Source organism: Taudactylus pleione, unplaced genomic scaffold, assembly GCF_031769625.1.
Source record: "Taudactylus pleione unplaced genomic scaffold, aTauple2 ptg000320l, whole genome shotgun sequence".
Classification (NCBI taxonomy): Eukaryota; Metazoa; Chordata; class Amphibia; order Anura; family Myobatrachidae; genus Taudactylus; species Taudactylus pleione.
In genome coordinates this window covers 1,427,865-1,441,059 of record NW_028284721.1, presented here as the reverse complement: position 1 = coordinate 1,441,059, position 13,195 = coordinate 1,427,865, and the positions used below count along the sequence as shown (strand labels likewise).

Here is a 13,195-nt window from a genome sequence, read left to right as displayed (position 1 = left end):
ATTTAAAACTATGTAGAAGTTTTTACATGTACCACTCTGGCTCGGTGAGTTCACAACCTCAGCAACGGGTACAAAACAGAGTTCCACTCGATACACAGAGGGCATATCCAGCTCCATAGGTTGGGGTCCTCATCTGCTTTAAGAAGCGATGCAGGGATTGTAGGCAAACACAACAACGTAGCCGATTATCTCAGCAGATGTCCGATGCATTCAGTAGGATGGGCTTAGCACAAAAGTTTTTTTGTTACTGGTCTGGAAGTTCAGACTTACTGAAATATTTTTTTGGTCACCACCAAGAACATGAAGGTAGCTCTGTTCTACACCCAACCCAATGACATCAGGCCTGATGGAGTGGGTGCCCTGCCAGTGCTGCAGAACTTCCAGTCAATGATCAAGGGGACCAGCAGAATCGCAAGTGGCTTGAGGTGTTTCTGGTAGCAGTCTGCCCAAGTGGGAGAGCCCCATGGTGTAAAGAGCCTTTTCTGAACTTCTGTTCGGACAAAGGGTGTTCTGTATCCAAACATGCTCTCAAAAGATGGATCAATGACCTCATCGGACAGACCTACAAAAGAGTTGGACGTGAGGTGCTGGAAATTCCACTGTGTGCAAAATGGACACACGGGGCTCGGGCCTCAACAAACTATCTCCGCCAAGCAAGCGGGGTGCTCCTCTCTTCAGGGCTTTACCAGATGTTATGTCTTCTGATGATTGTTTTGGAAGAAAACTCCTTCAAGTAGTCGTTAGTTTGTTTGTTCGATCCAGGGACAGCTTGGGAAGATTATCTGAGTCGCCCTATATACCTTCTGATGGTGGTTTTTTCATGTCTAGGAAATGTAATTAACAATAATAAATAATTATTTTAACCCTGCCCTCAGTCTCCTGAAGTCAAAGCGGAGATTCCCGTGAACTTCAGCAAATACTTAAATCTGCTTCTGAACTTTACAGTGCACCCCAGTCAGGTGAGTGGCCGGAGACCTCTTGGCGTGTGATTATAGGCGCACTTGGCGGCACTTGTCTGACATCGTTACTTGTTCAGTTTCTCAGATCTTCTACCATATTGACGTGGGTGTCTCTCTTCAAACATGAGATTTTGTCAAAGGACCCTGCTCTGAAGGCCATAGTCCCAGAATTCATGAAAGTTTCTAGGAGTAACGTTGCAAAGGTGAGTTTTTTTTTTGTGTGTTTTTTTTAAGCTTTCGCTTCACAAGTGTTTTAATTCAGAGGTTCCCAAACTCTGTCCTCAAGGCACCAGAACAGTCCAGATTTTAAGGATAACATTGTTTTTGATTTTACCATCTGTGCTCAATCTTGGATATCTTTAAATCCTTGACTGTTAGGGTGCCTTGAGGACCGAGTTTGTGAACCTCCTGGTTTAAATATTTATTTATTTATTTATTTCACCTTGGGCCTTTTCAGATGGGCTTCCCTTCCAGGAATGACTGTCCTAGCTGTGAATATTCACGCCTCGACTTTGACAGTGATGAGGATTTCAATACCTTTTTCAGCTGTGAGTAAAATCTGTTCTTCAATCTCTGCCCCGTGGAGGAAAGGGGGCTCTCCGATCTCGGGCCTTGTGGAGGGAGGGGTTTCTCCGCTATCTGGCCCACGTGGAGTTTTCCGCTCTCGGGCCTCGTGGAGGGAGGGGGCTTCTCTGCTCTCGGGCACCACGTGGAGTGTTCCGCTCTTTGGCCACGTGGAGAGAGGGGGTTTCTCGCTTCTTGGGTCATTTGTGATGGAAAGAGCAGTGGCCTCTCTTGGGCCACATTGTGTTGGTGAGGGGTTGTCCTCTCACTGGCCATGTGGGTAGAGAGGGTTTTTATTCTTAAGTGCATATATTGCAGCCCTCAAGGTGGCCTTACACTGCACGATATCGTACCTGATATCGTGCTGCGCGGTCGTACATCGCATCCCCCGGTCTTCCTTCAAAACCATCTGACCTGAGATGCGATGTACGATCCCATTCAAATGGTGGAGGGGGGAGCCGGCATATCGTGCGCTCTGCGGGGACCGCACGAATGCCGGCAGTGACAGCACGATCCGTCTGCTGATGAATCGACAGTCGCACTACACGGTGCATCGCACAGTGTATGGCCAGCATTACTGTAGGTATGCTACATAGGTATAGAAAGGTACTTAATACAAACACCCCATTGGATGGTATATATTGGAAATTTTCATGTGTCTTTTCTTGTCTCTGTTAGTGAGGCAGGTATTGTTTATTTTTTTTGCTGCTTAATGCAGGGACTTACCTTTTCCTTTGGTCCCAGCAAGGCGGCAGTTTCATACTTCAAGCTGAGGCTGGCTTCAGGGCACACTAGGCTGCTACCATACAGAGCCGCTCTGGCAGTAAAAGATTCAAATAACCAGCTTCTAATCTTCATCTTCTTGTTGCCCTGCCTATTATACTGCTTAAATACATCCCATTGTAAGGGCTGCCATGGAGTATTGACGTAAGAAAATGGTACATTATACTTGCACATTAATTCCTTTTCTGCTAAATACTTTATGGCAGCCCAGGTTTACCACCCGCGCTATTTTCGATGTTTATAAACCACCTGGGAAGTCACTGGAAGACCCTGGGGAAGAGGAGCTGCTTTATATGCCATCCAAAGGGGCATTTTTTTAATTGTTTGCCATAGAGCTAACCAAAGAGCTATTTTATTTATTAACATTTCTTTATAAAGCAAAAATGAGTTATCGGTGAATATAATTTGCTGTTTCTGCTTTCAGGCTGCATGGGGAGGGGATAGGTCTCTGTTCTTGTGCCGCATGGGGAGGGGATAGTTCTCTGTTCTTGTGCCACATAGGGAGGGGATAGTTTTCTGGCCTCATGGGGAGGGGATAGCTCTCTGGGCTCGTATGGAGGGCATAGTTCTCCTGGCCTCATGGGGAGGGCATAGTTCTCCTGGCCTCGTGGGGAGGGCATAGTTCTCCTGGCCTCGTGGGGAGGGCATAGCTCTCCTGGCCTCGTGGGGAGGGCATAGCTCTCCTGGCCTCGTGGGGAGGGCATAGCTCTCCTGGCCTCGTGGGGAGGGCATAGCTCTCCTGGCCTCGTGGGGAGGGCATAGCTCTCCTGGCCTCGTGGGGAGGGCATAGCTCTCCTGGCCTCGTGGGGAGGGCATAGCTCTCCTGGCCTCGTGGGGAGGGCATAGCTCTCCTGGCCTCGTGGGGAGGGCATAGCTCTCCTGGCCTCTGGCTGCATGGAGAGGGGATAATCCTCTTATCACTTCTTTCAGCTGGAGAGTGATCAGCAATAACACTCAGGTCAGCTGGCAGGGTTCGGGTGTAGGGTATGATGGACACAGGCATAGGAGCAAATGCCTCCCAGTTCACATGAGATCAAAGAGATGGCATTCTGCTTTCTTGTCAGGTGGGTGTTGAGATTTTTGGCCCTCATACACTAGTGATGGATTATGGTGATCCCCAGATGCCGGGTTGGAGGATCAGTGAAATCCAACATGTTGAATTTCACTGATTTGCGATCACGATCAAACTAAGATCGTGATTTGCAAATCGGTGATATTTAACATGTATAATTTCACTGATCCTCTAACAGATCGGAGAACATCGATGGCCGCCAGTCGGCATTTCCGACCGGTGGATCGCCGATTCCGATCCTATCGCAGGTAACCGGCAATCTGTCAGCTGGTGTATGGGGGACCTTTAGGTTATGCAGGGACTGATAGCTCTGCCCGAAGACACAGCCCTTGAGTCAGACGCACTTACAGCCAGAATATCCATCAAACGATATCACTGTGACTCAGCTGAGAGAGAGAAACCATTACACTTTGTCAGGGGTGTACAGCAGAATGGATTCTTCTTGTTCTTGGGATAGCTAAGGAGTGATAAAGACCGATTTTTATTTTTGTTTTTTGAGGGGGAGGGTGTTATATGACTAGATTTGATATAGCCGCTCAAGGAGGATGAGTACGGGATGCCGGCACTCGGGTTTTCTGCGATCAGAATCTTGACGCCAGCATCCTGACAGATTTAGAATACTAACACCGGTTGGTCGTTATCCTAGCCCTCCCTCCTCGCAGCATAACCTAACCTCGCCCATAGTACCTAAACCTCTTCCTGCTCCTAGTGCCTAACCTTTAAAACTCCCCCCAACCTCAGTACATACCTTTTGGGATCCCGGCGTTCGGGAATCCGGCACCAGTATTCTGACTAGTGTCGAGATTCTGGCTTCGTTATTCTATTCTGACCGCCGGAATCTCTGCGGTCAGGATATTGACTGCAACCCACTAAAGGATAATGGTCATTGTTTTTTTTTTTTTTTCCTGTCATAGTTTATAAAGCGACATTGAAAGATGTGATGAGGGAAGCTTGTCGTATAGACCCCCAGACCAGCTTTCGTTTGGCTGAGGAATGGCTTCAATTTCAACTGTCTGCCCCACTGGACCCTGGACCGCAGAATTGTATGTTCTCTATATGACAAACCATGTCGAATTCTGTAAATTGGTTTCTTATGTTACAGATAATATTTCCGGTAATGGCGTTTAGTTTTGTTTTTTCAATAATAGTTAAATTGAGCAGAGTAAAAATGTTTTTACATTTTTTTATTTTATTTTATTTTATTTTTTTTATTTTTTTTTTCCATAGCTACGCTTGGCGAGGGATTGTGTCGGCCCATGTCTCCGTCCCTCATACAGTGGGAAGCCATGACATTTTTCTGCGAGTCTGTGTTTAACAGCATCCTCAGACTACTTCCCAAAGAGGTGAGAGTGACGCAAGTATCTGAATTTTCTCCATGCTGGGGAATGAACCATCTCGTTTTCCACGTGTAATATAAATAATGACCATATTGCCTAGAATGGAATATCCTGCATGGATTGTCCTTACATGAGGTGTGATTCTGTGTTATGTAGGGGTTAGATATGTATTCTAGGCTCATAGATGTTTTTTTGTTTACCTGAAGCTGATTTGCCTGTAATGTTGGTGCTGTTATGTTTCATTGTCCTCTTGTTCAGGAGCTGCCGGTCTCGCGTGGTGTTGAACTTCTCCAAAGTGTACTAAACTATGAGACTAAGGACCCCGTTATCCTGTCCTGGGTCCTGACAAATCTGTCTGCGCTCTTTCCCTTTGTCAGCTACATGAAGGGGTTAATGCCTGCTGTGCTGAACAAGGTGAGTTATTGTGATTAATATGATAGAGATGACTGAGTGTGTTTTATATATTTTTATTTTATTTACCTTTTTATTGATAAGATTTTTTATTTATTTTGTATTGATTTCAAATTGTTTCTCTGTTTCTCTCTTTTTCTCTTTCTCTTTCCTGTTATTTGCAGCTCTTCTCAGCCGTGACCTTAGAGCTGGATAATAAGGTAACAGTCCCAGACGGTGTAGTGGTCATTGAGGAGGGTTCTCCCTGGAGATCAGTGACGTCCTGTCTTATACTTGCGTTCTGGTACTCCTGTCACTCTGGGTGTGAATTCTGCCTCTTTAATCTACAATGAATCTTAAGAGGGAGGGTTTTTCTTTTGTAAACGTTTCACATAGTTACTTGCTGGTTTTCCCAGGGGCCTCGGAAACGCTCTGTGAAGATTCTTCGGCGACATGCCTACTACTCCCTTATCAGGATTTGCCGAGATTCTGCTGAGTTGGTAATGGTGAGTAACTGGGGACCCTAGTGGCCGATGCAGGCTGGTGTAGGGTCACTGCCTGGACACCAGAAATTCAGTCAGGCTGTCGGAGATGTAGAAAGTCATGCAAGAAAGAAAGTACAATGTATAAATCTGACCTCTCCAACCAAAAAAGGCCTTTTTATTCTTTATTGAACACAAAATAAGCAAATATCAGGATGCCGCGTGTGACCAAATATGGCTTTCATGGGAGGGTAGCCAAGAGATCATTCCTTCAAAAAATTTGAATTGTAGTATGGCTTGGCATGTCGACACTGGTGAAATGTCGACATGATTAGAATGCTGACAAAACGTCCCTGGTGTTCTAGTGGTGACTTACCTGGTACGGACATTCCAGCGGTGGCTTCTGGGTGCAGCGGTGACGTCTGGGTGACTCCCTGCGCAGCTTTCGTTTGACTAACCCTCTCACTAATGCCTAACCCTAACCACCTCTCCTGTAGCCTAATCCTCCGCTTCCAGTCCATGCAGACAATCGACATTTCAGATGTGAACATGACGACATAATGAATGTTTGACATTGTAAATGTCGACATTATGACTATCTCCGTAGCTTAGGTGGAAGGGTTGTATCTGAATAATAATAGTAGTCTAAACACTAAGGGGTATATTTACTAAAGTGACAGTTTTTAGAAGTGGAGATGTTTCCCATAGCAACCAACCAGATTCTAGCTATTCTCTTCTAGAAGGTGCTAGTTAAATGTTAAGTAGAATCTGATTGGTTGTTATGGGCAACATCTCCACTTCTGCAAACTCTCACTTAAGTAAATATACCACTAAAACTTTAATTCGAGTTCATCTTAGTAACTAACAGCAGTTGGAAAGAAACATTACATTATGCCCCAGGACAGTGTTCCGAACACACCAGCAATTCTACAACTGAATGGCTAATAATAATGAAAAAAGTCCTAACCCCATTGGGATGCTGTGCGGTGTATATGTATAGAAAATATGTCTGTGTAATATATACTATCTTGGGGTTGTCTGTAATCCCGTCGTTGGTGTCTTCTTTCCTATTCTCTCAGCCACACCTGGATCTCCTGTGCACACACTCTATGCTGTTACTCCACAGCCAGAAACTCACCCCCATGGAGAGGTGTTCGTTAATGGAAGCACAAGTAGTACTCAGTAACCACTTCAAAGACTTTGATAAGCAGCGAGGCTTCCTGGAACAGCTGTTGACTCCTGCTGTGTCAACCTTGTTGTCGGAAGAGATGCAGAGGTGAGAGGGCTCATAGGCAAATGCAGGGGGGGTTCTGGTTGCATGGAAACTCCTCGCACCAGCCCACACCATGACCACATTAGGAATAGGATGGAATTTTACTAGTACTGCTTGTTCTTCTCAGTATCACAAATAAAATACTTCGCACCACCTGTGGATCTTTTAACATGTCAGCCAGTAATAAGTACACCTGTGCATCAACTAGGAGATATGGAAAACATGCACTGTTAGGGGTGCACTGCTGTAGACCATCAATTAGGTTAATTATTAATACCGTATAATAATACACTATCCAGTGCATAACAAGACCAATATGTACATATATGTCCAGGGCAGTGCTAGGTTCTTCTGCTGCTCCCCCAGACTTGCTCCAGTGCTCTGGAATGTTGCCCACATCTGAAATAAAAACATTCAGCTCAGGCAGGATGGCCCTACTGCCACATCTAATAGCTCACTGTGATCACTGGTCCTGTATATGTCGGAATTATGACACACAATACATTTTGTATGAAGCATAGTAAAGCTGGATAAATGCTAATTATGCCCTCTTCATGGACTGGCCACACTCACTCTAAAATCATTTGGAAACCCCCCCTTCTAGAAATCCTGCGTTTGCCACTGGGGCTGTGGGATAGACATTTGTATTCTTCCTGGAGGTCCTTTACACCTAATTCCTGGGTTCTGGAGTTAATTAGCTAATACCCCATCCTCATTTCATCTCTGTCTGCTGTTAGTGTGTGTCGCTTGGCGTATGTGGCACTGTAGGCGCATACTCATCAGTGTTTTCAACAGGAGTAGCAAGCCGTCAAGCTTCTAAAAGTACAAGTAATCTTGGTACCGCTACCATGATGGTTTTCAGAGAATAGTTTTTGTAACTAATGTAACTATCATCTCCACTTGTCTGTGCAAATGCTGTAATGAATGCTCCCAACAATCGGTCTTACCTGGTGCTGTCTCTCCCTATACACTCAGATATCCTGGATCATATACATTACTGAGTGTATAGAGAAGAGATATCACCAGATGAGGCTGACTGCTGTACAGAACTCTGAAGGCGCACATCCACATACTGATAATAGTGAGCTATTGCATGATTATGACATTGTAATCGTCAATCGCTCATTAATCGTGCACTATAATGTCGGAAAAGACCGGCAAAGCGCATTCCCGCTGGTCATATCTGACATCAATCATCGGCTGGACATGCCAGTCAATCTGCTGATAACGACAGATTAGCCATGTTCAGGGATGACGGAATGTGCCTACACTGAACCACATATCGTCCAGTGTAGGCATTACAGGGGATGGGGAACGACAGTACGATTACGATGTCGCAATTGTAGTGAATTTCCTGCGTTTCCTAGTGGATGTGCGGCATTACAGAGACACAATAGGAGAATGTATTCTATCTGATATTAATGTCAATATAGTTTGAGTCAGGATAACTCTGTGCGTAGAGGAAGAACTATCAGAAGGTGACTGGCTCCTGTACAGGGACCTTAGAGACACAGTAGGTGGCTGTATCATACTAATTACTTGATAGTGACGGCTATAGTCTAGGTAGCCAGGATTAATTTTTATTATTTTTAATGTGTGTATTTACATGTTGGGTTATGCTTTGGCAGATATTTTCAGTGCCGACTTTGACACATTAAAAAAAAATTGTGATATTCCCGAGACCTATATAAGCTGCTGTGTATAGATCTGGAGCAGGGCATCATTACACTGTGGGCAGGGGAGAGCAATAAATCTAGAAAGACTGCGACCTATATTCACGGGTTAATACTTAAAATCTGTAGCTTCGTTTTAGTACCCTTGGTACTTGTGTACTTTACAGACTCATTGCAGAGAGAACCCAATGAATGTTTTAAATGGTACTTGTGTACTTTACGTACACAAGTACTGAAAGTTGTCCCCACCTAAAGAAGAAAGTTGTCCCCTCGCGGGCTGGCTGCGCTCACCACGCTTCGGGCTCGCTACACTCGCCACAAGGTTATATTCCCCCTCTGCCCACTTGGATGGTAGGGAATGACGTTGGACACTGGCTGATGATGTCAGGGTCCTCTCCGTGAAGGGGATTTAGACATTACCATGATCTTATGATGATGATAATAATAATAATAATGAGTGTAAGACAATTGGGTTCTCTCTGCAATGAGTCCGTAAAGTACACAAGTACCGACTTTCTGTAAAAGACCATCCTATACTTACAGAATTTCTCCTCGGAGATTTGGGGGACAGATGTATGAAGCTCTGGAAAGTGATACAGTGGAGAGTGATAAACGACCAACCACTCAGCTCCTAACTGTCATGTTACAGGCTGTGTTTGAAAAATGACAGTTAGAAGCTGATTGTTTGGTCGTTTATCACTCTCCACTGTATCACTTCCCAGAGCTTCATACATCTGCCCCTGGGAGTTGTACCCCCAGCACAGCGATTTATATAAATGCTCTTTGGTCTTTTGGTTGATATTCGACGGCAATTGCTGTAATAAAGTATTTTTCCCTGTTTGGCATCCAGCAAGCTATTTTGTTTCCTATGGTATTAATTAAGTCTGTAGTTTTGTTGCTGATGATGCCTCGTTCACAGAGCGGTCTCCTCCCCGGATGAACTCATTTCTTATATTGGACGGGAATTCCTGAGAGGTACCCAGGAAGAGGATGATCTGTGTCAGATGAGGCGCTCTCAGGTGAGATTCAACTTTTGCTAATGCTGTTGTGACAGAGAGCTGGCGCCATGTTCTCCGTGGTAATCTTACGCTTTTGCGTCACGCAGTTGTGTTCCTCCCTGCAATCCATCGAGGGAGTTGTGAGACGCGTGTGCTGCCCCAGCGACCCTGAAGAGGCAAAATCTGGGGGATTTGTTGTTGGCTATACCCCTGCTGGGACACCCATCTGCCGTAACCCGTGCAGCGAGCAGGTGCTGAAGATTCTTGACACCTTGTTGTCCCTGGTCAGGTGAGTTGCGCAGATAGCAGGGATCCAAAACTCTATCCCAACGGAACATCTCCGTCATTAGCCACATTTTCCTAATGCTGACCACCACCGTACCGATTTCTTCTTCCGTCCACTAGGGGGCACAGGGAACCCTGGGTATAGTCTGGAGAGGGCAGTCTGGGCACCAAACTTCAAAACTGTTATTTCTTCCTAGCATGCACAGGCTCCCTCTCCTCTATACCCCACTCCCCGCCACCGGCCAGCCAGTTGTCTGTTTGGTGCCAGCAGGATTGAGCATCATTTTGGGGGGAGCTGCCTTATGTTGTTCCCCAATGTACTTTTCTTTTTATTATTATTATTTTCTGGGTAATCTGTTAGGCATCCTTTTGGACGCCTATACAGATACTCCAACACCCGACGCCGGCATTGGCAGCACCGGCGACTTCAGATGGGCTAGGCAGCCTCAGGGCATACCGTCCACCGCTCTCTGACTTCCCGCACAAGCCGCAGGCAGACGTTCAGGGACAGGTAAGTGCGGCTCCCTGAACGTGGAACCACACCTCTCGGCTTATCAGCGTAGGGTTAGTGTCAGTCCTGGGCAGTCTGGTCCGTACACTGGACCGCCAGGGCATACAGGAACAGGACGCTGCAGTAGTGACGCAGTCATGGTCCCGGGCAGTTCTTTACCCAAGGGGGAGACGGGCTCTTCCTGTTAGCCCCTCCCCCACCCCTGAGCGTGCTTCCAACTTAGTTGATGATTTAGCTCCTCCTTTCTCCAGTGCCAGAGACGCTGAGCGGCCAATTTAGACACATGCTTGCATGTGAGAGGTTGCTCGGTAGCCCTCCCACAGAGGCTACTGCTCAATCGCACAGGGGAAGCTCTGGCTCCTGTCTCCTATGTGCCATGCTCCCTGCAGCCGGCTATCAGACAAATCTCCTATCTGCTGGATTGTTGAGTATCTCTATATTTGCTTTGAACGTATCTGTGCATGCTGGTTAAGCTGTTTGTGTCCTTGGTATTCCGGTCACATTAGGGACCCCTCTGGGTCAGTGCTTCTCCAGTGTACTACATACACATTTATAATATTGTATATTATAGCAAATTACAAATTAGTTTTGCTTATACTATCTATCCATCTGTATACACACTCTGCATCTGCTTTTGTGTGTGTGGGGGGGTTTGCTCTGCAATGTCCAGGAATAAGACCCCCAAGGAGATAGGTGCTGCTATGGTGCACACTTGTAAAACCTGTAATAACACGTTTCCTTTCCAAGATGCAAACAGTGATGACACTTGTTTCCGTTGTTGCACGGAGGGACATACCTTCAGCCGCTGCTTCCACGCAGGAGCCGGCCTGAGCCTCTACGTTGACTCAGGTAATGTCTCGGTTGGGGGATACCAGTTATGGCGGGTCCTTCAGCTCAGCTATTCCAGGCAGATCCTCCGTGGTCCAGGTCTTTACACAATCTGTGCACATCAGTGAACACCTCGGATGATGAATTAGATAATGATTTTCTCTCCGATCAGGTGGCTAGTGTATACATCACTTCAGAAGTAGAAACCTCATCCATACCAGATGAGTCTTTTTCACAGGGCGGAGGTGGATACACTGATCAAAGCAGTTAGATCGGTTCTGTTGGTAGAAGGGAGCAATATATGATCGAACACACTGTGTCACTGCAGTATATGACGAAGTGGACGCTGCACATAGCACTTTAATTACATTACAATCCTGGAAGTGCATTAATGGCATTTGTATGTGTTAGTGTTCCTTTTTGATGTGTGACATAGAGGGAGATTACTCTCTATAACAATGGCAATTATTTTTTAGTGGACACACAATACCCAGCCGTAAACCCTTGAGGACATTACCCAATATATATTCAAAGGATTTTTTTGGATGGTGGCTACATTACCATTCATTTTCATAACATGGTAATAAAGTGGATGTTACAGTACACTGTGTAAATCCCTGGGGATGTCTGTTACTCCCACCGTCATCTAAATTCCTCAATAAATATATGAAAGAGACACTTAGAGCGCCGTTCCTGCACACAGGAATTTTATATCACAATTTATATCTTTATTCACACTTCTCAGTATCATTTGGCAGTCATTTTAATTATTGGCATTTTAATATATGTAATAAGTTATATTTTATCATTTCCATCTCTGTGCACCACGGTATACAAATCCTAGTCTTTGAATTTCTTTTGCAAATAAATTGTTTGTCAAGTGGTAGCACCCCCTAGCCTAGTACACGTACATTTATGTACTATAGGATGGCAGTAGGGGTTATATCATTTGCGTGATATAATCATCATCCTGTGCGGTTAGTTTCTTTTCTTTTAACATATATCTTCCAGCCTTATCCGGCGGTGTTCATTCCACGCATCCAAAATTGGGCGGCGGACTTCCTAAGCCGCCAGGACATACACTCCAGGGAGTATGGGCTATCCATCCGGACGTATTTCAGTTGCTGGTCAGCTGCTGGGATCGTCCGGACATCGACATGCTGGCATCTTTACACAACCATCAACTGCCGCAATATTGCTTTTGGACCAGAGATCCAGGAGCTCTCTTGGTGGATGCTCTAGTAGTGTTATGGACGGTCCCGGTGGTCTACGTGTTTCCTTCCATCTCGATGATACCTCGAGTACTTGGCAAGTTCAAGCTAGAGGGAGGATTGATGATTCCGGTGGCCCCGGATTGGCCTCGGCAGGCATTGTATGCTGATCTCCTGAGTCTATCGGTCGACACCACTCTGTGCCTTCCTCTTTGTCCAGACCTACTGTCACAGGCTCAGTGTTTCCACGTCTCACTTTGACAGCGTGGCTCTTGAGACGTCTGTCTTAAGGAGGAAAAGTTTCTCCAGGAAGGTTATCCAGACTATGCTTAAGGCCCGGAAGCCATCCTCCGCACGGATTTATCACCGGATCTGGCGGACGTATTTTGCCTGGCAAGAGGCCTTAAACTCCGGACTTTCCGAGTTTCTAGAGTCCTTTTCGTTTTTGCAATCCGGATTGGATTTAGGACTTCGTTTGTCGTCCTCAAAGGTTCAGGTATCTGCCCTGTCAATACATCAACTCCAACTTGCCTTGTTACAGGATGTCAGGATGTTTTTGCAGGGCGTCCTCCATGTGCAGCCCCCTTTTGTTCCTCCGGTGGCTCCCTGGGACCTGTCTTTGTTTCTTCGGGTTCTACAGTCTGCTCCGTTTAAGCCCTTAGTCGGTGTGAACCTTCGGTGGCTTACATGGAAAACACTCTTCCTTCTGGCCATTGCTTCGGCCTGGCGGGTGTCCGACTTGAGTGCTTTATCTTGGCGCTCGGCTTTTCTAATTTTTCATGAGGATAAGGTGGTCCTCCGCACTCGGTTGGGCAACTTGCCCAAAGTG

At 45.9% G+C, this 13,195-nt stretch overlaps 1 protein-coding gene across 1 annotated transcript in view; it reads left to right on the top strand.

The window, feature by feature from the left end:
• Positions 1 to 13,195, top strand: part of XPO5 (exportin 5) — a 78,253-nt gene that overhangs the window by 41,831 nt on the left and 23,227 nt on the right. Inside the window, exons 10-20 of the mRNA XM_088442998.1 lie at positions 876 to 959; positions 1,037 to 1,162; positions 1,417 to 1,507; positions 4,293 to 4,421; positions 4,606 to 4,721; positions 4,974 to 5,129; positions 5,291 to 5,326; positions 5,522 to 5,611; positions 6,667 to 6,863; positions 9,453 to 9,552; positions 9,639 to 9,820. Coding sequence (XP_088299124.1) covers positions 876 to 959; positions 1,037 to 1,162; positions 1,417 to 1,507; positions 4,293 to 4,421; positions 4,606 to 4,721; positions 4,974 to 5,129; positions 5,291 to 5,326; positions 5,522 to 5,611; positions 6,667 to 6,863; positions 9,453 to 9,552; positions 9,639 to 9,820 — 1,307 coding nt within the window. The remainder of the gene's footprint in view (positions 1 to 875; positions 960 to 1,036; positions 1,163 to 1,416; positions 1,508 to 4,292; positions 4,422 to 4,605; positions 4,722 to 4,973; positions 5,130 to 5,290; positions 5,327 to 5,521; positions 5,612 to 6,666; positions 6,864 to 9,452; positions 9,553 to 9,638; positions 9,821 to 13,195) is intronic.